The following is a 23,997-nucleotide window of genomic DNA, read 5'->3' as shown; positions in this document are numbered from 1 at the left end:
ATATGGGAGGCCGCAGTGTCGTATCAAATTTTTATCTTTTAAAAAAATAATGTAAAATTTTATTATAAAATAATTAAAATACTTTGGGTGTTTATTGAACTGATTTTATTTTAATTTTAATTTTAAAGGACGCGTGGTAGTTCTACAACTGAGGCCGCTAAGGAGCGACTGGATCAGCAGTCGTTCCCGTGCGTAATTTTTTTGGCGTCGCCTCCTGCTTTGTTGCCCTAACCGGTAAGTTTCATCGGTATTTAAGCGGAAAGAAGACGAAGTTCTTTGTTTTAAATCGAAATCTCGCGTTCCAACTTTCTAAAAGGGATACCGTGCCGTCAATTGTTCACGGACAGACCATGTTTTCTCCACAGCGTCCCTTAAACGTTCTCGCAACTTCTATCGACACGTGCGGATCCTTGAGGTTTGGTTTGGGCCTGCAACAACGTTTGCTCTCATTCATTCGAGAGCTTTTCCTCATTCCTAACCGTCAATTTAGTTGCGATACATCATTTACGCTACGCAGAAAGCTAGCTGACGTGCCGCTTGTAGCAGTGATCTACAAAAAGAAAGCGCGTTTTGACAACGCCGGCTTTGTTGCAGCCGCGCAGTGCCATTCAATGGATTCCCGTCAAGCTTGTTCTCTTGTTAGCTTTCATAGGCTCGAATATTTGTTCACGTAATGAACTCTCGAGTTTCGTTAAGTTCACGCGTTTATAACGCAGTCGTAGGGACCTACCGCCATGTCAGACGAGCAACGGATGCGTAGGCAGCGGTGGTTGTACCGTCCAGCCCCACACCATATATGGGCAAACGAACTTTTTTTTACAATACATCTACAACGCGTTGCTGTGCGCTCCGATCAAATTTGAGTGAACGGAAACCTAATAGCCGATTACTTTTCCAGGTCTGGTCGATCGTAGCGCGCTCGTTTACTTATCGTAACGTGTGAGGTTCCGTCAGGTGTTACGGAGGTCTTGGTGTAGTTAGCGAAGATTACCCGATAGTTTTGTTTGTTTGTTGAGAGGCTCCATAGTCGAGCAGCCGTGGGATGTCGCCGACGCCAGGAGTCGTACACCGAGAGTTATTTTGTCCACACAATCGAGCAGGGCGTTTCTGGAAAACGCAGGTTCTCCTTGTTCGGACATATTAACCACTTAAATGCATGTTCCAAGCAAAAAAAAAAAAGAAAAAAGAACGAGAGGAAAACAAGAACGGCTATTGGATGGCCAGAGAAATGCGCTTTTCATGTTAGACTCGTCAAAATAATAGATGCTGAAAAAACTCCTAGTTCCTCGCAATGGCTGAGGTACTCGGCCATTGCGAGAAACTCGGCCATTGCATTCACTTCTCTGCTTTTTCTGGTGAAAGAGCCAAAGCACGTACCTGACCTCGCTATGGTCAATCGCCACCGTGGCAGCGAAGCATCTAATGAATAGACGTTTGCTGTGTTGAGGGGTGAGGAGAGGATTATTTCATCTCGGTGATGTATTTTCCGCTTATTTGCTCTCCTAATGTTCTATGGTCTGATGTGCATCGGGGCGACGCTTGGTTTCGTGCGTCGCAGAACAGCCATGGCCAACGTGGGAAGCCTCAATGCGGTTCGCATCCTGAAAGGGGAAGCGGAGGAGGAGAAGGCCGAGACCGCCCGGTTGTCGTCGTTTGTCGGTGCCATCGCCATCGGGGACCTCATGAAGAGCACCCTCGGGCCCAAGGGCATGGTAAGCGTTGGCGGGCAATGCGTCGTTTTGGCGTGTTAAAGGTGAAATTTCGACGGCACGGAATTGCCTCAAAATTGGTTTCGGAGATTAATGGACACATCTAAACTACAAACTCAAATCGCAACATTTTCTTTTTTTTTTTTTTCCGGCAAAGTTATTGGTTTTAAATTTGGTCTGAGGGGCTTTACCGGCAAGACTAAAAACAATGACGTCAATTGCTGCACTATGAGCGCATTATGGCTTGTTTTTCATGGTGCTAAATAAATGCCAATTAAGCTCGGCTGAGCGAAACACAAAAAAAAAAGCGTGCACAAAATAGTGTTTTTTTAGACTGCATGCTTGACTTGCAAGTCGCACAGCATGCCAGGTCACCTCCGTAAAAAGTACGGGAAAATTTTAATGTTGCTTTTGTTATCTCCTTCACTTGCCGTCTTCTCAGTGGCTGTTTTGAATTTGGGGGTAATAAATAGCATGCCAAAAAAAAGTAGAGCCTGTGTGCTGATTTCACTCATGAAGCACTGACTTCCTGCTATACATAATGGGGATAAAGTGCTGCGACGGCGATAGGTTATCTTCAGGTCAGCGCTGTTCTTAGTGCATCGGCGTAGGCTGCCATTCCTACACTTCGTTTCTCTGTTTTGGTGGAGGTTAACGGACAGGACGGAATGCAGTTGACACTTTTGAAAATATTCCTGCGTGCAGGACAAGATCCTGATGTGCAACAACCGCGGGGAGAGCAAGGTGGAGGTGACCAACGACGGGGCTACCATCCTCAAGGCCATTGGCATCGACAACCCCGCCGCCAAGATCCTCGTGGGTGAGTGAGATGAGCGCTTCGCGAATACCGCGATGCGTCGCACGACCGATTCGGGCGTGGACTGTCACCATACACGTTTGTTTGCAAGTATGGCCTCAGGACGGCGCCATCTTCCTCGCTTGGGGTGGGCTTGGACACGGCACTATCTAATTACATAGGTTAAGGCGTCATAAACGGATTATGGCCGCGCCCAAGCGCACCCCAACTGAGGAAGATGGCGTCGCCCCAAGGCCGCACTCGCAAACATGTACAGGGACCGGGAAATGATACCGTCACTTTGGCTGACGAGCGCTCGGATGAACAGCTCGTTCTTCGAGATTCAGTAGGAGTTTGCGTACGCCAGTCGCTGAGCTAGAGGGGCGTTTACGATTCTCGTGTTCATATCTTTTTCAACAGCATGTCTTCTCCCTGATCTGATGGGGTCCCACTCCTTAACGGAAGAAACAACTGAGGAATTGTCACGCTGCGACGGGTAATGCGCTTAAAGGTGCCCTCCAGAGCGTTCGGCGATGGTCTATTTTTGGCGGTAACTCAATTTACAGGCCCTAAGGATCCTAAAAATCATAAAATTACGGTCATGCGCAGCGTATTTCCCTATTAAAATTGCTATCAAAGTCCCCAGCACGCCCCTTTTTCTGAGATGACCCCGGAAAACGGGAGCGGCTTCTCTTTACGTGTCAGCCAATAACAAGCGAAGGATTCCGGCGTCATTGTCGTCACCAACGCGGCCGACCGCCGACCCGCGGAGGAGTCTCTCCGGACTTTGTGCTCGGCAGTCGTCGTTCGTCGCACCGCACCGTCGCATTCCACAGATGACAAGGAAAAGTTTGACTTGTTGACGTGGAAGGATCGCAAAGCTGGCTTCGGGGTGATGATCCACGGGAAGAAGGAACACGTGTCCCAGAAACGCACGCCTGCAGACACCCCGGGAGGCAGACGAGCCGACGCGCCGACGCATCACCCCCTAGCAACAAGCTTGCGGGGAGAAAACATAGTTCGCTGGTTTTAGAGCGATAATTGCGGACTATGTTTCCCGCACCACATTCAGTTTACGTTTTTCTCAAACTCTAATTTACAACGGGCTTAGAAAGTGTTGCAATAATAACTTTCGCATTTGCCGCAAGATGCAGCATTTCCATTGGTCAAGTTTTAGCGATGGGCAGGGAATGGGGGACTGTCTTCCAAGAGAAAATAGTCCCGATATATTTCTTCTGCCATCTGCTTAATAAACGGTTATGTAATCTAAAACTTTGTATACATATTAACTTGCACCTACTACGCAATATAACAACATAAACAGACGATCGCAGAAAGCTCCGGAGGGCCGCTTAAAGGGTAACTGCAAAGAAAAAAAGTGCATTTTTAAACAGCCTAATTGGGACAAGCATGTCACAAAACAAATCTTCTGCCAAAAACAAAATCTTTTACAGCAATATTTATTGCGCGAGATTCATTTTAGTTTGCAACTATTTTGTCCCACAAAGTTGGTATTACACGTCACGGAGTGGCTGCTATACGTCACTCCGTGACGTATAGCAGCTATTCCGTGACTTTGACTAAATTACGTCCTGCGGCGTAAATATTGCTAGAAAAAAATTCTTTTTTCGTGGAAGATTTGTTTTATGACATGCTTGTCCTAATAGGCTGTTTAAAAAAACACCTTTTTTTCTTTGCAGTTACCCTTTAATTGAGCTGTCGAAAGGTTGAATTCAAAGGAGCCATATTGCCGCATGCGTGATCATGAAGGAGCGCTCCACCATGCTTCTAGAGGGTTTGTGATTACTTTTACCCCGAGTGTAATAGACGAGGAGGCCAACATATGACCTTGCCGAGTCAGCCTCCCGAGAGTTCTAAGCTCAAGAATGTTTGAGGTACCGCAAAAAAGAAAAAATTAGTTTAGCTGATAGCCAATCCCACGACGTGCCAGAGAGACAGTTCCCCGCCAACAACTTTCGTTTTGCGGTTTGTTCGATAGGTTGGGCAAGAAACGGAAACGCAGCAATGAAACGCCCTTTTCAATTTTGTTCCCGCGTCGTCGGAGCATCTCAACGCTACAGGGGATCTTTGTGGGGGGTGCGTCATGTGCGCAGACATCTCCAAGGTGCAGGACGACGAGGTTGGGGACGGCACAACGTCTGTGACGGTGCTGGCCTCTGAGCTGCTCAAGGAGGCGGAGCAGCTCATCTCCAAGAAGCTCCACCCCCAGACCATCGTGGCCGGGTGGCGCAAGGCCACGGCCGTGGCGCGCCAGGCGCTGGAGGCATTTGCGGCCGACCACAGGTGGGTGTAGAGCCTGGCGTCGAGACAGACCGGCAACTTCGAGACATTCGTGCGCCGCGTCTCAGTGTTGCCGGTCTAGTTTTAACGCTGAATGTGTTTTATTGGCCGATTTCCACGGAGATCTCTAACCGCCGACTGCAATGAGAAACTGACACTGAAAGGCGTTACACCCTTAGAGAAACATCTAAAAAGACTTGAGTCTCTTGACCTTCATATTGCGAGACAAGGGCTTTGCTGACTGAGCTATCCAGAGTCGGTTGGGGGGGGGGGGGAGGAAGAGGGAGGGAGGGGGGAAGGGAGAGAGAGGGGGGAAGGGAGGGGAGGGGTTCAGAGCATGCAAAAGTGAAGCAATTCCCGTGGCTCGCTTCGCAGCCTTTCCCGTTGTGCCTTGCCATCTTACGGCCTGTGTTGGAATTGAGAGCAAATCTTCGTTGGGCACTGCCTTTTGGGTGCCCTTCTGTTCTTCCCTGGAATTCCAATCGCACATTTTGTACTTACCAGCCTTCATTAGCATGATCAAGCTTGTATAATGTTTGATACCACGGTCGCCTACTCGGAGAAACAAAGCACCTTGCTGTGCTCGTTTACAACTCTGTCGCCGGAGGGGGGGTGAAGGGGAATTGTATGTGACCCGGCATCCTTTCCTGCGCATCCTTGTGTGGCTCTGTAGGGTCGGCAGACGAGTTGGTGTACCGTAGTCGCCGACCGATAGTCGCAAGCTCTTACGGATGCTCGGCCTTCAGCTTCCACTCGTCCTCCTTCCATCGTGCTTTGGCTGCACATGCACCGTCGACGCTCGCAAGACTCTGGGGCATTACTCGAAGGTGGAAAACGCGCACTGGAGGACCTCCCTGCCATTTTATCCCGCTTGTGACCGTAGTCGTCCTTTAGTTTTGCCGTGAACAGGCACTGCCTACTGTCATGGATTTGTACGGTCATTACCCTATGCTGCGCTTTTGAACAAGTGTTGCAGCGATAGTACTTGGAACGACTAAATTGTCCCGCAACCGTGGTGACGGGAGAACTCCGTTTTGCCTTACATGGATCGCGATGTATGCTACGGGCCATTCCAGGCAATCCACCGCTGTGAACGCATTGTGCGACCATGCCAGGGTGTCTAGGGACCGGGAAAACTCGGAATAGCCAGGGAAATTTTAATTACCGGGAAAAATCGGGGAATTGTCAGTGGTTATGTAAAAAAACGAGCCCAGTCAGGGAAAATAAGCCGGAGATGCCATCAAGTGCCCTCAGCAAAGACCTGAAGACTTGGGGGCAGAAACATGGGCAATAAATTCTGCTTAGAGCAGAGCGCAGGCTCTGCTCACCCAGTGTGGAGTGTGCTACCCGATGCAGAGGGAACAGCCGACAAACCCACTCAAGCCAAGCCTTGGATTGGATTGGATTGAGGGCGCCACACTAGGCTAGATCCAGTTAGAGCTACTAGATTTAGTAACAAATGGAAAAGCCGTAGACCCCAATCTAATCCAAGCCTTAAGCCGAAAGTATCCGAAGGTTTGCACCTGGCTGCCATGCTGTCATTGACGTGTGTGGTTGAGCGTCATGTTTTCATTGCATTTTTGGAAGTGGCCTCTTCACTGACGATGTCGGCGGCAAGGAAGTGCTCGTTTAATCCGGGCTGGACGAAACCGAATATTTCGGAATATGCAAGCTGGAATAAGCCTGTGCAAAATGATCCTCACAGTGCTCAATGCCTTGTGTTGTAATGGTCTTATATATTTAACTGTCAGGGAATTTCACCTGAAATTGTCAGGGAAAACCTGGAAAAGTCTGGGAATTTCAAAATGATAATTTGCTAGACACCCTGCCATGCGCACCGTGCATTGCCACACCCATCCCGAAGGTCGCGTATGGCATTGGATTGCTCCACTGCAGCGTGGGAAGTGCTACATCATTTGTGCCAAATTGTGCTCCAATTGAAAAGTCTGCTACATCTTGCACCAAAGTGCCATTTTTGCTAAGTATTGCGCCACACCTGCAGTTAGATAAGCAAAGCAAAAAAGAAAAATATTATTGGTTGACTTTACTATTTAGGGAAGTAGCAGGAAAGGAAAATGGTACAAGTACTGTATTTCAAAGCATCCATACTCATCATACTTTTTTTTTTTTTTTTATTTCGGTAAGAGTACAGTTGAAGGCTCGTTCAAACACATATGAACACATACTAAAAGCTCAAGTCACGGTACATTCGCTGCACTCGATTCATTTCGTCGATAAAAGACCACGCGCAGGAAGATGAACGAATGCCATGATGGTCGTGCTTTGGTGCTGGTTGGTCCCATGGCTCATAGCAGTGGCTGCGCTTTAAAGGGACAATGAAGACAATTTTGTTTAATTTTTTTAAATGGTGTTTTTAGGCTTCTTGGGAACCTAGCACGCCGCCTAATTTTTTTGTAGACATTTGTGACTCGTATTTCTGTGCCTACGAAAGAACTGAAGAAACCGAAACTAAACTCTCTCCATTCTTATTTCTGGGTCTTTGAAAACTGAGGTGACGTAGGGAGTGACGTCAAGTGTGAATAGTCGGTATCGGTGGTATTTTGGAGAGGTGGGTTATAGCAGCGCGATGGCGCGGTTGTTTCGTCGAATCTATTAACATGGACAACAATGCCGCTCTCGCGAGCGAGTTCGGACTTCCCTTTTGTGGCCTAACACCAACGGAACGGGAGTATGTGTGTGGCGGCCTCCGCCATCACTGGACGGAGACCGCCCAGCCGGCAACGAGCAGGGTCCGAGCAGGGTAGGAGTGAATAACATTCGCGCAGCGAGACGAGAGCGGCGCGTTGCCGAAAAACAGGGGCACGGGGGAGATGCTGAGGAGGAAGCGGCAGTGGGAACCGGTTCCTCCGCGGGGATGCTCCCCTAGAAGGGGAAAATAAACAGCACCATTTTTGGTTTTCACCAAAGTCGGACGTCCTCTCTTTTCGTCGTCAAAGAACACGAACAGCCGAAGAGCTACCCACACGTGAAAACTAGCGTTGCCCGAACGAATACTGGTCTTCAGTCGACCGTTACAACAGTCATCTACAGCGCACAAATTTGGCATGACTACCATTTTGCAGAATCCTTTGAGTACCGTGTTCCCAAAGTAAACACAACACCGACATCTGAAACCAAAACCAAACGTCTCCCGCGTGTTTTTTTTGTTTTGTTTGCCCGCAGTTGCTCATTGCCCGTTTCGCGTCCAGCGCAGCAAAGAGTAAAACAATTATTCTGTTTATTTACGGTTTAGTAATGATTGCTGGATCGATTTATACTTTTCAGGGTTATTCAAGCGGAAATTAGAACAGTATTCCTAAAAATCGCGAACCAAGACGTGATTGAGGGCTCGTTTCGACCAATCGCTGACGCGTCTCTTGTGACGTCGCGCTTCTTGGCCCCGCATCGGTCACCCGAGCTCCGCTTCTCCCGCAAGTCTCGGGGCGTCGCCCCAATCGATTCCAGTACGATTATTACCGCGACCGTATAATTGATTTGCGCAGCACGCAAGCGCCGGTTTCGGCTGAAATTCGGGCAACGTGGCCCGAGACGTGCCTGGAACCCAGTTCAATCGCCAAAAAAATATCCGAAATTGCCTTCATTGTCTCTTTAAATTAAGGTGAAGCGAAGTTTTGAAGGTATGCTTGTCGGTCGGTGCGCTGGCAGATCGATCGCCGACATCATCTAAATTTCCACGTCGGTGACGTAAGGATTTAGGGTTGCGAGAAAATATTGCCAAATTGTAGGGTGGCGGCTACTGTGATAAGACAGAACCGGGGTCTTGTACTTCCAATGAGATCGCTTAATTATTGCGTCTGCTGCGAGCCTCAGTCCCGCCTCTCAACAGTGCGCGCCCGTGTCGAGCTTCACCGCTTCGCACCGCAGTGCCAGATGCAGCGACTGACATGGGGGAGCGCCTGAGTTTCCGCAATAGCTCGATAATTATGCCCAGTACTGTTCTAGGTCTACTTCTTTTTGTCTTCATGGAAGGCTGATCTCCAATTTTAAATATCTGTGCCGAGAAAAGAAACATGCGAATCCATATTTGAATAAATGGTAGTCAAGGTTGTTACTATTGATAAAAAAAATGGCGAACTTTGGCTTCACTCTGGTTCCAATGTCGCTAAGCAGCAGTGTCATGTGCGCAAGTGTAGATTTCCATAATATTTGGGGGCAGTTGTTTTGGCAGTTCGTAATGAGAGTGTGAGTTTGGTAAGTTCATGAACCTTGGGGAACATATTTTGTAGATAGACAAGCTGGCTATCGTAGACATTTTACAGGACTGATATATACAGGATAAATAAACTATCTGCTGTTAAAGTACGAGAGGAGAAAAGTTTTATGCCTCCTGAAGTGTTGGACTATCATTCATTTTTCATCTATTTTGTAGTACCCATTGTAGATAGAACCTTCTATGACTATACTCCGCGACAACTTTTCTTGGCAATGCAGTGGAAGGTACGTCCCGCGTCCCCTCTTCTATTTTGAGTGTACGCAGGCTCTCCTCCTCCCCCATTTCCGAGGAGAAGAGGAGAGCCTGTGTACACTCAAAATGGGAGAGGGGACGCGGAACGTACCTTCCACTGCATTGCCAAGAAAATTTGTTGCCGAGTATAGAGCCTTATTTCTAAAAAGAATGCTCTGTGTCTCTTTGACACCCTATTTATTCTTATTTCAAAATATAATAAGTAATATGCTCCAGTATCAAAAAGGAACCCTGAGTCATTATCAAAGATTAGCTCATTTATTGATACAATCACTTTTTTCATTTTCAAGTGAGGTGCTAACAGATGTTGGCATTTGCTCCGAAAGGATCAGTGACTGTTCCAATCTAATGTTTTGCCTGCTACAAAAACTGCCACAAAAGGTCAAATGCCACTTCCATTACTGCCAATGTTTCGTAGATTTGTCTGTGGCCCGTAGTGCAGTCAAACGAAGCATAGATGAAACTGGCGAAATTGCAAAGTTTCTTCAGAAAAGCCTCCCGGAAAAACAACGAAAGTGGCAGCTGACTTGGCTTCTTCGGCGTCCTAAATAAGTATCTTTACAAGACGCTGGCTGCCATTCCGAGACTTTCAAATAGTTCAAGACGTTTTTATTTTCTCAAATTTTTGGTACCTTTTCGGAGAACTTCCCCATTTTCTTTATGCATTATTGTGGTGAACATTGTCACGTGCAGCGCGAATGCGGAGCAGTTCCGCGAGGACGTGCTAAACATTGCCCGGACGACCCTGGGCTCCAAGATCCTGTCCCAGCACCAGGAGTTCTTTGCCAAGCTGTCGGTGGACGCAGTGATGCGCCTGAAGGGCTCCGGGAACCTCGATGCCATCCAGATCATCAAAAAGCTGGGAGGCAGCCTGACGGACTCCTACCTCGAAGAAGGTGATCCGCCCCGCTTTCAAACTATTCTCTTGCACGGCTGTTTTAGGGGTGAAGCTCCTTGGGGTCTAGCCTTGTCCGTCCGTTTGTCCCATCTGTCTTCTTAAAAAAAAGAAAAAAAAGATTTCCGCAGTCGACAGGATTCGAACCTGTGCGGGGAGACTCCAATGGATTTTCAAGTCCATCGCCTTTTAACCACTCGGCCACGACTGCGGGACGAGTAGGGGGCTCTGGGATGTGGTAGTAACTCAAGAGCTGGGGATGTCATGGATGAAACTTTGCATGTAGCCGCTCAACATCTATACAGGAGAGGGCGCTGCGGTCAAATGGATGGATCCGCTAGAAGAACCACTGGCTCTGCATTTCACCGACCATAAAGCTGTAATAATGAAGTCGAAACGCAACCCGGAACTCAGCACTACCTATGAGCAATAAAAAAAATCAGCACCATCAGCACTACCTATGAACAAAATCAGTATCATCGGCACCACCAGAGCTTTGCCCCAATCAACATCATTCACCACGTGGAAATGCGGTCATTTTTTTAATTAACCTTTTGCTCTTTCCTGACAGTGGGAAAAACTGCCTGTTTTGTGTGGCTTGTTATGTTGTTTTTTTCCTGTGGAAACTATGAGGTTTACGGTATGATTCCATACATTGAAATAAAGCTGAATAAATGGACTTCTGGATGATGCAAACATCAAACCAGATATTTGAATTCTAATGAAATGTCTAGTTTGTCGAACGCAATAAAAATTGCTTCAAACTGGGCAAAGGTAGGGCTATATCTCGAAAAAGAAAAGAGAAAGCACCAAAAATGAAAATTTAAAAAGTACTAAATGTTCCCCATTTACACAACACAGAGCTCTGCAAAAATGAGAGTTCTAGCTCAGACAAATTTTGGTAGAGCAAAAATCGAGTCAACCCTCATAACCAACATGCCATTGAGCTAAGCAGTTTCTCAATGGGGTGAAGTACAGGTCACTAGAACTGAAATGCGATGATCTGGCTTCATCATCAGACTCGCCGCAGCTATCCGAGTTCGAGCGCGTGCCAGACCCGTGGAAGCAGACGTGGCAGTCACAAACGACGATGTGCCACCGATCTTGCCCTCCGCTTCAAAATCGCTGCCATGCGAAATGAGGAAAAGAAACACAGAAACCAAAAGTGTAGTTTTCAAAGTAGGTATGAGATGAAAATATTTCTAGTTCTAACTGCAAGCGTGAGTTATATTTTGGTAACAACTTGACTACAGCGTGTCAGAAGGATAAATCTTGGGTTTTCGTGGTACCCTAGAGTACCCCCAGGGGTTGTACGGGCTCCCAAGTTTTCTTTACATTCCTGTACAACGCATAAACTTGCGTTTTTTCTGATTAAGCACTACTGTAGCGGACCTGAGCTACTCGTTGACTCGTGATCACGAGTCGATCGCAACCTACTATCTCGATTACTGTTTAGGGGGGCCCTCAGTCTTCTTCCCTGCTGAGAGTAGAAAGGGCTCCTCAGCCGGGCGTTCCTCGAGGCATCAAAGTTTGAGAAGTTCCTCAAACCTTTCCATTTCGAGGAACGCCTGTCTCTTGTATGGCAGCCATGGAACTGTTCATCCCAGTCTCTGCACAAATGCGGTGAAGCAGCGCAGAAGCCTACAGACCTTGTAGGTATAAGTGCACTTACTAAGGAATGTTTGCAACATAGTCGTGTATCTGTGGGTGGTGCCTCGGGTCTTCTAAAACAGTGTTTAAACTGAAAATACTCATTACCTAGGAGAAGGGGCAGTCGAGAAAATTTTGAAACTCTGAGGAAACCCCCCCCCCTAGTAGCAAATTCCCCAAATACCCGAATTTCCCTGACCGTCCCTTCCCTTCAGCAATATGTGTTTCGAGTTTAGGCGCTCTCTTAGCAGATCTTAGGCATCCATTGACGTATAGCTATAAGCCAAACACTCACCAGTATGTGCATTCTTGTCTACATGGTCTGTAGACTTCTGCACTTTTTTACTGCATCAGCGTTGAGACCGGGAGGGGTTTCTCGGCTGCTGTTGTGGGCAGGGGGGATGTGTCCCTATCATTTCGTTTCAAACGTGTTTCGTGGAAACTTCTTTCGGGGGACAACTTTTCGTTGTCAGATGTTTTATGGACACGCGGTTTTGTCGACACTATGTTTTGTTGACACATGCCCCTGTGACGCTACACTGATAGGCCGTCAAAAAGTGGCGCATGATACACTAAGGCGTGCTTAGGCTCCCTTCCCCCCTCTCCTTTCTCGCCTCCCGTAAACCAGGAAAGACTCAAAAAGCTTGTTGCAAAAACATCAGGATGGCGCATGTCAGCAAAACAATCTGTCGATGAAGCGTTGTTCGGCGAACTTGTTGCCACCGGGTGGGGTGTTCCTTGAGATCAAAGGGTTTGAGAGCCCAGGGCCGTAGACCAAGGAAGACGAAGAGATGGGGTGCCAATGGGGGCGATTGGCTTGCATGGTGCAGGCTTCCTGCTGGACAAGAAGCCCGGAGTGCACCAGCCCAAGCGGGTGGAGAAAGCCCGTATCTTGATTGCCAACACCCCGATGGACGCGGACAAGGTGAAGGTGTTTGGGAGCCGGGTGCGCGTCGAGTCCGTGGCCGCCATCGCAGACATGGAGCTCGCGGAGAAGGTCAAGATGAAGGAGAAGGTGAGGCGGGCTTGGACCCGAGTTTGGCATTGTCCCGTGGTGAGACTCACCATGGAAAGTTTCTTTTTGGAAGGAAGGCAGAGACCACCTTTTTTATGTTTGTCTTAGGAGGCTCTATACTTCGTCTCACCCTATGATGGACTAAAGGCAAAAGCTACGGATTGCGAGATCCAATCACGAGCCACTTAGAAGTTGTGCGGTATTTCGCTTAGATACACGTACGGGTGCCCGCGTCTCGGATCACTGATGAGGGGATGGGTGGACAGTGGTTCAAACTGAAGAGCACTGAGTGACTCAACAATTTTACATCGCAAAGAAAGCCACGACATATAGGTTCTTTGCAGCGTCAAAGCTATAGAAATGATGCGGCGCTTTTGGATTCAGAGCATTATTCGTCCACCCCTAATCAATGTTAAGCGTGTCATAGTATAGCGTGGAACGTGATTGGACCTGGCGGCCTGTGGCTTTGGCCTTTAGTCCATCGTAGGATGAGACAGAGTATAGTTGGAATGGTAAAATCTGTTCCAGCTTAGATTTGTTTTTTTATTCTTTTTGGGATGGTTTTGTGTGCAGCGTGCCAAGTTTTCGTTAAATCGAAACAGCAATGCAAAACTGGCTCACCAAACCGAGAAGAAAGAAAAGTACATACGCCGAGCGGGTGTTTCAAGAAGTGCCTTCCGCACGTTGGAATGCAAGGAGTGGCATGCCAATTAATGTGCAACATAAAGAGTCCGTTAAGGATGCGCGATGACGGGGCAGCCAAGTGCGTGCCAACATTGGATGAGGTTGGAGGGAAAACAAAAGCACGTGGGCACATTTGGAGGGCAAACAAACGCTTGAGGTGTGCAAGGAGCAGACGAACTTGCATGCCATATAGGTTACAGTGGAAGTGAACTAGAAATACGAAAAAATTGTGTTACATTGGGAATTTCGCTAAATTAAGTTTTGTTATACCGAAATTCAACTTCGGGCTCATTTGATTTACTTACACCAGCCTGCATTGGGGCTGAAAAGTGTAGCGCAATGAAGAAAAAGTACCTCCGCATGTGTGTTCAGACAAGGTGCTCCCGTAAGTTGAATATGGCAGCCTGCACCGAGTGCACCTGGGGCAGGCAAATCGAATGAAATCTGTATAAAGCGAAGGCTCACTTGCCTTTCTGTATTTTGTAGGTATTTTCTGCCTGTGTTAATTTTTGTTTCTGATAAAACATTAAAACTAGAAAGGATTGTCACCTTTCTAGTATTTAAAGGTCAACTTTGCTTCCTTTATGGTTTTGAAAAAACAATGCAGTCCTCTTCAGTGTTGCCTAGGAAGACCGCACGTCAAATATTGCGACGAAGTTCTGCCTAAATGTTTCTTAAACGATCCGGCAAACTTTTCAACTCGCAAAGTTGCCGAATCGGCTGACTCGAGCGGGCGAATTCAGGCGCAACCAACAGCGCAGTCAAGGCTTCGTGTGGGCGTAGCCAACATTGAGCTAAACGTCATCACCATTGCCCCCCTTTTGCTTCTCTTTACTTCTCAGGGCGAGCGTAGCGCATGATGTCAGCAACGTTACCTCTCGACGCTCGGCAGTGTCCATGTGGTTGGTGTAACGTGCCTGGCGCAGCGCGCTTCTTGGGAGCCCGCCGTAGCCCCGCCGTTACCGCCGTCTTCTGCGTCACAGCCGCCGTCGTCGTCTCACCGTTTCTGATTATTGCCTCTCGAAGTTTCGTCCACAGTACGGACACCGTGTGCGCAGACTTATGCCGCAGTTGTGCTGAAATAATTGAATGTTATAGACACCAAAACGTGGCGAAGAGTGCAATGCAGACGACACTTGCGCCTGCCACACGCCCACCCCAATCCCTCCGCCCGTCGTTAGGCCGAGGATCACGTGACATCTCGTACCACGTGATGGCCATGTTCTTGGCGGCCCGAGGCCAATGTAGCCGGACGAAGCCGAAGTTTCGGTTTCGATTTCCGCTCGTGTTTAAAATTAAATTAAAAAATATATACCCCATTTTTCGCGAAGCAAACGACGTAGTGTCTTTTATTAGGGCTATTTAATGCGAAATCAATCATTATCCCGAAATCTTTGGAATTGAACGAAGTTGCCCTTTAAAGGGATACTACAACAAAATTTCGGCGCTTTTTTTTTGGTCTTTATGTGTTCAAAGGAGCAGTATCACATCGAGCACACAAATATCTTCTTAAAAAAGTCACGAAAAGGAATTTTAAAACGATTTAAACGATTAGCAAAGAGCACCTGGTGGATGTCACTAATGCCTCGTTTGTAATACCCGTCTAGGAACCTTGAGAGGTAGTGACGGTATCTGTCTCGCTTCCGGCTACGACGAGAGAAGAGGGGAAGGAGGAACTCCCCTCTTCCACAGAGTCTCTTTTGTGTGACCCAGAAGTCGCTATTGTCCCTCTACAAGATTATAGAAGATTAACCCGTCACTCAAAATTCCTACAAAAGCAGCCGCTTCGGTTGCTGAAACGACTAGGCCATCCTCTCAACGTCAGCCTCTGTAGCTTTGCTCGTCCCGAGACGACCTACGTCACGATCGCGTTAAATGTCACGTGGTTTCCGCTGGCTGTTTGCCAAGCGCTTGCCAGGGTTGGCCGTCTATGATGAAAAATACAGCCACTAAGCTCAAAATACAAACATGCGGTTGTGATTTACGGATATTGTGGATCATATTCAGCCTATTTTTTAACACTACGGGTATATTTCAAATTTCGTTGAAGTATCCCTTTAATGTCTGTACTTTTTTTCTTTTTAGGATATTTAAAATAATTATTATTTTTCCCGTATTTACCCGAAAATAGGTCGACCCCTATTTATTGAGCCCACCGAGAATGAAAAAAAAATTCAAAATATAGGTCGACCTTTTTTTTTAGTTTTTTTTTTAGTTTTTTTTTTAGTTAGGGCAAAAGAAACAAACCTTTATTAACAGCACTCTCAGCTAAATCAGAGGGCGATGTCAAAACTTATTCATCGTCAGAACTTCCGGACATATCGTCGTCTGAAGCTTCGTCAGCGTGGTAGACATCCTTGCAAATTGACAACAATACCTCACTGACACCGTTGTAAAATGACGACATGAAGAAACGAAAGAAGGGGGAGACGGGCGAGCGACCAAAGACCAAATACAAAGACACGAGCAACTCTGCGAGCCCCGTGAGCTACACGCGACCCGCCGAAAAAAACAAACTAAAATACCTCAGTTTTTTTTTTTTTTTTTTTTTTTTTTTTTGCGCGTTTGCGAGGGAGAGAGGAATGGAGCGCATAGGAGTGCAAAGTGCATCGCGTTCCTCTCCCTCCCCTTCTCCCTTGCCCAGCGAGGGGAACGCTACAGGCGTGATGGCGAAACGCCCGAGGAAAGTGTGCGAGAGCCGTAGCCGGCGGCCACGGGCTGTTGGCTGCTGCTGTTCGGTTGTTTTTGTGCATCAAAAGCTTTTTGAAACAAGAAGCCGCGCGGCTCTACCGCGACGCCGGCTAGGTGATTGATAGCTCCATACCCTCGGTAGGGTTTCAAATTTTGGTCTAGAATTAGGTTGAAATTCTTTGGTCACGATTATAGGTCGACCCTTAATTTTTGACAACATTTACGAAAAAAAAAAGATCGACCTGTATTCGAATAAATACGGTAGGTGCTGTTGCTGTTTATCGAGTGTGGTCAATCTTATGTTTCAGTTTTGCCAAACTTACAAAGGAGCGGTCTTCGCACAGATGCGACTATCATCCGTTTGTGACCCACCTCCTTCCTCTCCTCGTCCACAGGTTGACCAGATCCTGAAGCACAACATCTCTGTGTTCATCAACCGCCAGCTCATCTACAACTACCCGGAACAGCTGTTCGCCGATGCCGGCGTCATGGCCATCGAGCACGCCGACTTCGACGGCATTGAGCGCCTGGCCCTTGTCACCGGTACTTTTTGTGATCCTTTGGTTTCTGGTTCTCATTTGTTTCCCCAGTTATTTTGCAATTGCTGTACTTTTTTTTTTTTTTTTTTTTGTCGTCATCTGTATGGGAGGCAGGTAGAAAGCCATTTTAATACCTAAACCACTGGTTGATTTTCCTTCCATGACTTGGGAAAAAAAACTCTCGAAAGAAAATTCCTCTACCTTCTTTCTTATAGTCTATCACAACTGCTAGCATTCAAGGTTCCTGTGACGAACGGTTCATTTATACCACGCAAGATCTCTGGCCATTTATTTGTTTTTAGCCGATTCACACGACGGACCGAATCGTGATTTTCGTCCGCGAACCGTGTACCACGTGACTGGCACGTCACCGATTCCTGCGATCCGCGCCTCGTCCCGTGACACGCAGCCTGATAAAGTCTAGCGCCTTTTTCACTCGCGGACTTTTGGCGGGAGATTGACTTGAAAAGTGTTTAGTCTGGCAACGGGTGCATATCTTTCTTGGTTTTTTGCTTCTGGGCGTTTAAAACCAAAATGGTGCATCGTTGTGTTTTGTGCATTCATTCATTCATTTTGTCACGTGATTCTTGGTTCCACGCGTAAAAGAAACTCCAGAAACTTTGTCCGGCTGATGCGACGCAGGTTCCGCTACTCCCCCGGGTCCATTTCAAGAAGCTCCCGTCAAAACTCATCTAGCACACCGCGATAATTCTTGCACGTCCAATCAGGATTTTGCCGAGCAAGACCTCTCTTGTGGATGTGGTGTGTTTGAGTGTTGTGCACGAGCACGGAGTGCGTGAAGGCATCTCCTAACGCCCCTCCGCGTGCTCAGAACTTTGTCGTGTCTACGCCGAGGCTTTCTCGAGCAGGACCATGCCTGTGTCACTGTCATGCTTTGGGTTAGTAAAGTTAGTACCGCTTCGCGCGAAGCCTGTCCCGGTGTTTTGTCTGGATCTGTACATAACAGCGGCATATGATTCTTTATCGCGGTAGCAAATGTCGATTTCTCTCTTGGACAATGGTGCCAGGGTGTGATGTTGGAGTTTCGCAGCACTGTGGGGTGGCGAACAAGTTTGGTCCATCCTCGCTGGCATCTGCTCATCGTCTCCCTCGTGTGGATACACTTGGGAGACGGACGAACCGCGGACATGTCGTCACGTGATCAATCTGTCCGCGGATCAGCTTGTCGTGTGGATCGGCCTTTTCTGGCGCTTCGAACGTTCGAGGATGGTTTCAGACTGCAGCAGAGTAAATGGCTTCAAGGACGGCCACCGCAAAAATTTTACCTCTATTCCGGACAGCGACAAAGCCGAGATGTGGATAAGTAGGTCACAGCGTTTGTGATCCACCAATTGCAGATGGGGAAGAATAAGGACAAGGGCCTTCTGCTTGCATTAGTTGTGCTTGTCCTCCGGTGATGCGTCGTTGCTGCCGTTTCGGTCTCTGTGGCCAGCAAGTTGCTCCAGTGAGCACGTTGTTTGGGACAGTGGTTCTCAAACTGAATTTCTGAGTACCCGGGAGTTTCCCAGAGTATCCCCATGGTTTTCTTTGAGTATTCCCATGGTTTCCCCGAGTTTCCAAATATCGTCAGCCATCCCTGTCTCCAATTAAGGTGTTTCTCTTGTTTAAGTGCTATTTTAGTATAATATATTTGAGCCGCCCATTCATGCATAACTATGAGCCGAATGCCCATACTATGCACATTACTGCTTAAAATGTCTGTTGTCTTCTACACTGCTATTGAACCAATACAGACTATAAGGGATTTTTTGGTTTGAAATTCAGGGCAGATAGGGGTTGCATCAAGTCCAGAGATTTCAAGCTAGGGCAGTGTTTCCCAAACTGTGAGTCGCAAAGCGACTCTGGAACTTGAAAAAAAAAAAAGAAAAAAAAAGATGCAAACTTGGCTTCTTTGTGGTAGCGTCATTGAAAGCAAAGTACTGGTCACAGCTCAAACATAGAGCTAGAACTGAGAGTTCCAGTGCCCAAACTTTGCCTAATTTTGAGAAGCTGCTCTAACAAACAAGCTCACTTAAGTCATTAGGAACAATCATTCCTGCTTCCATGCTTTTTTTTTTTTTTTGTGTGTGTGATGCTTTTTAGATTAGTTAGCTGATTCAGCCCGACTATATTAACTAAACTTTCAGCATCATTTGTGAGTACATATATTGCTGTTTATGCACTGAAGTTGGGATGCTTGTAGCATTTTGAAAAGCCGGCGTGATAGGGAGGGGGAGTATTCTTGATGCAACATTTTATATTTGTGATGGGTCACAGCTCTAGAGGGCGTGGGAGGGTGCATTCCAGTTGGACTTCCCCGTGCTAGCGGACGAGGACACGGGGGTCCCCAAACGGTCTCCCTCTTCCTCCTTAGGCGGCGAGATAGTGTCGACGTTTGCGAGCCCCGAGCTGGTGCGGCTGGGCACGTGCGACCTGATCGAGGAGGTGATGATCGGCGAGGACAAGCTGCTCAAGTTCTCGGGGGTACCCCTGGGGGAGGCCTGCACCATCGTGCTCCGGGGCGCCACCCAGCAGATCCTGGACGAGGCTGAGCGCTCGCTCCACGACGCCCTTTGCGTCCTCTCGCAGGTGAGCCGTCCCCCTCGAGCCTATGTCGCAATCCGATTACGAAGCATCACTAAGGCATGGCAATCGGATTATGGCCACGCCCAAGAGCGCACCCCACGGAGCAAGAGGGCAGCGCCCTGAGACCGTACTTGCAAACGTGTATACTCCATTTCAGCGTGACCTGGTGAACGCCAACAGCTAATGTCTCTGTCAGGCCTATCGAAGCGACGTAGCAAAGTCCGCGACAGCTTTCCATAAGAGGAGTGCGCGCTCCTACTGTAGTATGTTGTCGCACGCCTCCCTGTAATGCTCCAATTTGCGTGCCGGGGCCGTTGCTTTCGGCATATGCTAGGCTGTGTTTACACTGTGTGTGGCAGTATTTTAGACTGCTTTATTCATGAATCTTGCTGAGTGCAGCAGGGGTTGGCATTGGAGGAGCGACCGACTACCTGCAATGTTTCCTTCTGTAGGTTGTGAAGGACAACCGGGTGGTGTTCGGCGGGGGCAGCTCGGAGATGCTGATGGCATCGGCTGTGTCGAAGCTGGCCGAGTCTACGCCGGGGAAGGAGTCCCTCGCCATGGAGGGGTTTGCCAGGGCTCTCAGACAGGTTCGTTCGAACTCCTTGCTGCAGGGCGGTTGAACACGAATACCTTTGTGTGTGCTGTGAAAGGCCGGTGTAAATTTAGAATTACCTTGCATCGCAAGTTGTAACGCATCAATATTGAGACTGGGTGGCTGTGTTGCCGAATTGGGGTAATTTCTCGTAAACATAGCTGCGAGGGACAAAAGGAAATCAAATTTGGATGCATGTAAAGTAGGGAATATATGTCAATTAAAAAAATTTTATATTTTAGATGCATTCAAATTAAGTTCATACTTGTCCCTTGGAGCTAGGTTTTCCCAGCAGGGTTGGAAATTTCCCACGGTTCGACAGCACAGCCCCTTGGCTATCGATCAAGAGTGACAGGCATTCCTCGAGCACGGAAAAGTTGGGGAGCCTTTCCCCTACATGATGGGAATGAAGGGAGCCCGGTTCAAATGGTTGGGGAGCTTGCTTTCCTTCTCTGTCTACTCCTTGCTTAGCCAACACGAGTCGCTTTGCCGTGGCATAAATTTTTGATGAAAAGAGAAGCTTGTATCTAGTCGTCTAGAAACTGTGTGCATATTATTATTGCTTGTTTTGTGTTATTAAGTGGGAAATGAACTCTGCCCTAAAACAGTCCCGGTTATTCTTTCCTCTTGGGAGGTTAATCTAGAATAGGACTCGGAAGCACTTTCTGATTGATGACGCTATGTGGGGTCAATACCAAACTCGTCATTCGTTTTGTTTAAACGGTGCCCGGCTTGTATGGGTTGGCGGAAAAAGAGCTGCGATTGTCGTCGCACAATTTTTGATCATTGTGATTTGTCTCCGCTCAGATTCCGACGATCATTGCCGACAACGCCGGCTTCGACAGTGCCCAGCTCGTGTCTGAGCTCAGGGCCGCTCATTCGGAAGGCAAGAAGACTGCCGGCATCAGTAAGCCTACTCAAACGTGCTTTTGTCAATTTTTTTTGTGTCCGTTCCTCTTTCAAGATTCGCTTGGATCTTCAAAGATGTTTGTTGCAAATAAGCAGGGTTTCTGAAAAAACGATTGCAGCGATTTTTATTCACCAAAAATAAACTATCCATTGGCGTGTGCTCAGTCTCGGCCCAGGCGTGGCTCCAGCGGTCTGCAGCAGACGTTTGTGTTTCAGAGCTTGCCGTGATCTGATTAAAAAGTTATAAGTGATTTTGAGAAATTTCCAACGAGAAAATAGCGGCCAATAAAACTTAAGGATACCTTGAGACGTACAGCTGCACTGGAAAAGAGTAGCACAAGTGACCGACGCCCAGAGCGGAAGAATGGCGACACGCGGCGCTATTGTTCCCGCGATAGTTCCATATCTCAAAGCGGGGGTGGCCGACGGAAAGCAGCCCATGCTAAAACTCGTATTTTGAAAGCTATCCTATCCCTTAATTTTCTGCCGGCCACCCTCGCGTGCGGACATGGAACGTGACTGGCACTCTCGCTATCGGCGCGCTCGGGAACAATAGCACCGCGTGTCGCCATTTTGCCGCACCGGTCATCGGTCACTCGTGCTGTTCTTCTTCCGTTGCAGCTGTACAGTGTCGTCCACTGGAGACGGGCCTCATTCCCTCGTTGAAAATTTCAGATAATCGCGAACGGCATTTAAATTGGGTCACGGCAACCTCTGAAACTTTGGCATCTGGTACCTATATTTGGGTGGAAAAATGGGTGTTCTGCAACACATAATTCATTGTTGCGCCGAAAAGAAAAAACTAAAATTTGTTCTCTGATGCTTGTACCTGATCCCCTATTCTGAATATTTGTGCAAAATAAGACTGCCACAAAAATTCTCACGCAATTGTTTTTTTTTTTTTTTTTTTTTTTTCTTGTTCTTCAGACATGACGGAGGGCTGCGTGGACGACATGTGCAAGCTGGGTGTGACAGAGGCTTTTGTGGTGAAGCGCCAGGTGCTGCTGAGCGCTTCTGAGGCGGCAGAGATGATCTTGCGGGTGGACAACATCATCAAGGCTGCCCCGCGCCAGCGCCACCCCGACAGGAGTCACTGAGCCGGGGAGCACGTCGGGCCGAGATCGATGGAACGTAATTTAAGGCAGGGCCGGACCTGCCATTCGTTTTGAGTTTGTTTTATTATTTGCTAATAAAAAGAATCTGTCTGCTACCTGGCCTTTGTGTGATTTCCGCACCTCGTTGACTTTGTGGCAAAGCGCTGGCCTATGGGTCCCCAATTGCGGGTTTGAATAGACCCTTTCCGAAATTCAGTCTGGCCACTTTGATCACTATCATCATCACCTGAAAAATGGCATATGCGCCATACCAATGGCGGCTTTCTATTTACTGATGAAGGAACATGTTGAAGATACTCCTAAGCTGAGGATTCGAGGCCTATACATTCTAGACGTTAGCACGTTGCAAAACCGGAATTGAATGCTCGCTTCGTGCGGTGTTCTGTATTTTTGATTTTATATTCCTTGTCCCCCCTTATGTAATGCCCATTGGGCCTTTAAGGGTTGAATAAATGAAATGGAGCGCTGCGTAAGTGTTCATTTCTCTAATTCGAGCCCAGTGAACCTGTTAGTGGGACAAAATCGACTTCGAAACCCCTTGACTTATAGAACTTTATCAAGGCGTCTTTCTGGGTTGGCGCCTCGTTCTGACTGGTTGCATCGTTGTAAGAATCGACCACTGGAAGAAATTATCCAGAAAAACCTGTATAGCGAAAAGTTTATTCTAGTCTGCCGTTGACAGGCAAAAGTGACGGTGCCCGATAAAATACTGCAGGCTACGGGTTAATTGCCGCCATTCGTATGGCAAAAGTTAAAACGCCATTTCAGCCACCAGATGGCACTAAATTTCGGAAAGGGTCTATTCCGGTAAAAGTGCCCGTAATCTGACGAAGGCTTGTTGTGCAAAAGGCGCCTTGCAACCGAGATTTCGCTTGCACGTCGGAGGGTCCCTAAGTGCTCGAAATGAATCCTAGTCTTCCACTGGGGTGTGCCAGATGCCCTTCGTTATTTTTTGGCATGTAAACCCCAAATGGGATTTCGACATAAACTTGAGGCTTGTTCCGAGGAGACGAGGCATGCGTTAACTCCGCTAGCATCGCCACTAGATCCACCTAACGTAGTATGCTTCAGAGTATCGGCTTTTGCAATCATATTGCTTGGAATCATCGCTGCTAGTTATCTAAAGCTTTATCCGAAATCATGGGATTCCTCTCTTTTGCCCACTTGAAATGTTAAAACTGCACCTGTCATTTATTTGCTAACAAAAAACATGTCTCACCCTGTCTCCTAGCATTGGGATGTTTCAGTAACACAATTTGCTGCGATGTCACGAGTTATGATCCTGGCTACTTGTCATCAGTTGCAAATAACGTTACTACAACTCAGTTGGGAAACTCGCCCTTTAAACTCGGGTTGCTTGCGTCTACCGGGACCAAACTAGATACGATTACAGCGCCGCCCTTTAGAAGCAAGTCAAAACGCGAAAGTTTCTTCATATAGCTACTGCGAGATGGCGCCACCGTCCCTAGGACACCTCGACTGGGAGAAATGGCGGCGTTGCAATCACGTCTAGTTCGGTCACTGATCTCTAGTGTAGTAGCATAGTAGTAGGCTGGATCGTGGACCGCAGCCTCGGCAGCTGGGGCCGAGTGTCGCCACAGGCGGCCATTGATTGACACCAGTCAATGCATGGGACTCTATGGGAAGAACGCGAAAAAGTGTCGTTTACCCCGTTTCTAAGCTCTTGTCGGCACTGTAACTTTTTGGATGCTTGTCGATAAGCCCGTCGAATAGCTTGCGTACAAACATTAAAACTGACAGCCCTTGCAGTTCTTATAAATACATATTTTGTGGTCGAGAGTGACTCCGCTGTAGTGCAGCTCAATGAGGCGAGAGTTACCTAGAGTTACCGCGGAGTCGGTGGCGGTTTCGTTGAGTTCGGTTTAGCAGACGACAAGCTCGAAGGCCTTGCTACGCGGAATGGACCTTTTCTGAGAAGCGTTCTGCGCACGCGCGAGCGCCCGATGCCAAGCGGTGGAAGTCGGCACGAAAAAATCGAGGAAATTCGGAATGAGGCTGTAAATCG

At 47.7% G+C, this 23,997-nt stretch overlaps 1 protein-coding gene and 1 non-coding gene across 2 annotated transcripts; one reads left to right on the top strand and one right to left on the bottom strand.

The window, feature by feature from the left end:
- Positions 1-163: 163 nt before the first annotated feature.
- On the top strand, positions 164-22,066 carry LOC115326223 (T-complex protein 1 subunit beta). The gene is made up of 11 exons (XM_029987033.4): positions 164-234; positions 1,559-1,712; positions 2,415-2,529; positions 4,620-4,809; positions 9,986-10,188; positions 12,668-12,852; positions 16,623-16,770; positions 19,141-19,355; positions 19,805-19,942; positions 20,755-20,854; positions 21,784-22,066. The coding sequence occupies exons 2-11, from the start codon at positions 1,566-1,568 to the stop codon at positions 21,951-21,953; spliced, it is 1,611 nt and encodes a 536-aa protein (XP_029842893.1). The 5' UTR covers positions 164-234; positions 1,559-1,565; the 3' UTR covers positions 21,954-22,066.
- Trnas-uga lies at positions 10,314-10,398 on the bottom strand. The gene has a single exon. It is a non-coding gene; the product is annotated as a tRNA-Ser (tRNA).
- Positions 22,067-23,997: the final 1,931 nt, after the last annotated feature.

This window comes from Ixodes scapularis, unplaced genomic scaffold (assembly GCF_016920785.2).
Source record: "Ixodes scapularis isolate PalLabHiFi unplaced genomic scaffold, ASM1692078v2 PGA_scaffold4__175_contigs__length_147842914, whole genome shotgun sequence".
NCBI lineage: Eukaryota > Metazoa > Arthropoda > Arachnida > Ixodida > Ixodidae > Ixodes > Ixodes scapularis.
The sequence above is the reverse complement of the archived record's forward strand: the minus strand, read 5'-3'. Positions and strand labels throughout refer to the sequence as shown.

Bases quoted from the DNA above. Each gene is read 5' to 3' on its own strand.
- LOC115326223 (XM_029987033.4), top strand. From the start codon at position 1,566: ATGGCCAACGTGGGAAGCCTCAATGCGGTTCGCATCCTGAAAGGGGAA. The intron at 19,356-19,804 runs GTGAGCCGTCCC...TTCCTTCTGTAG, and splicing joins CCCTTTGCGTCCTCTCGCAG to GTTGTGAAGGACAACCGGGT. The intron at 20,855-21,783 runs GTAAGCCTACTC...CTTGTTCTTCAG, and splicing joins CAAGAAGACTGCCGGCATCA to ACATGACGGAGGGCTGCGTG.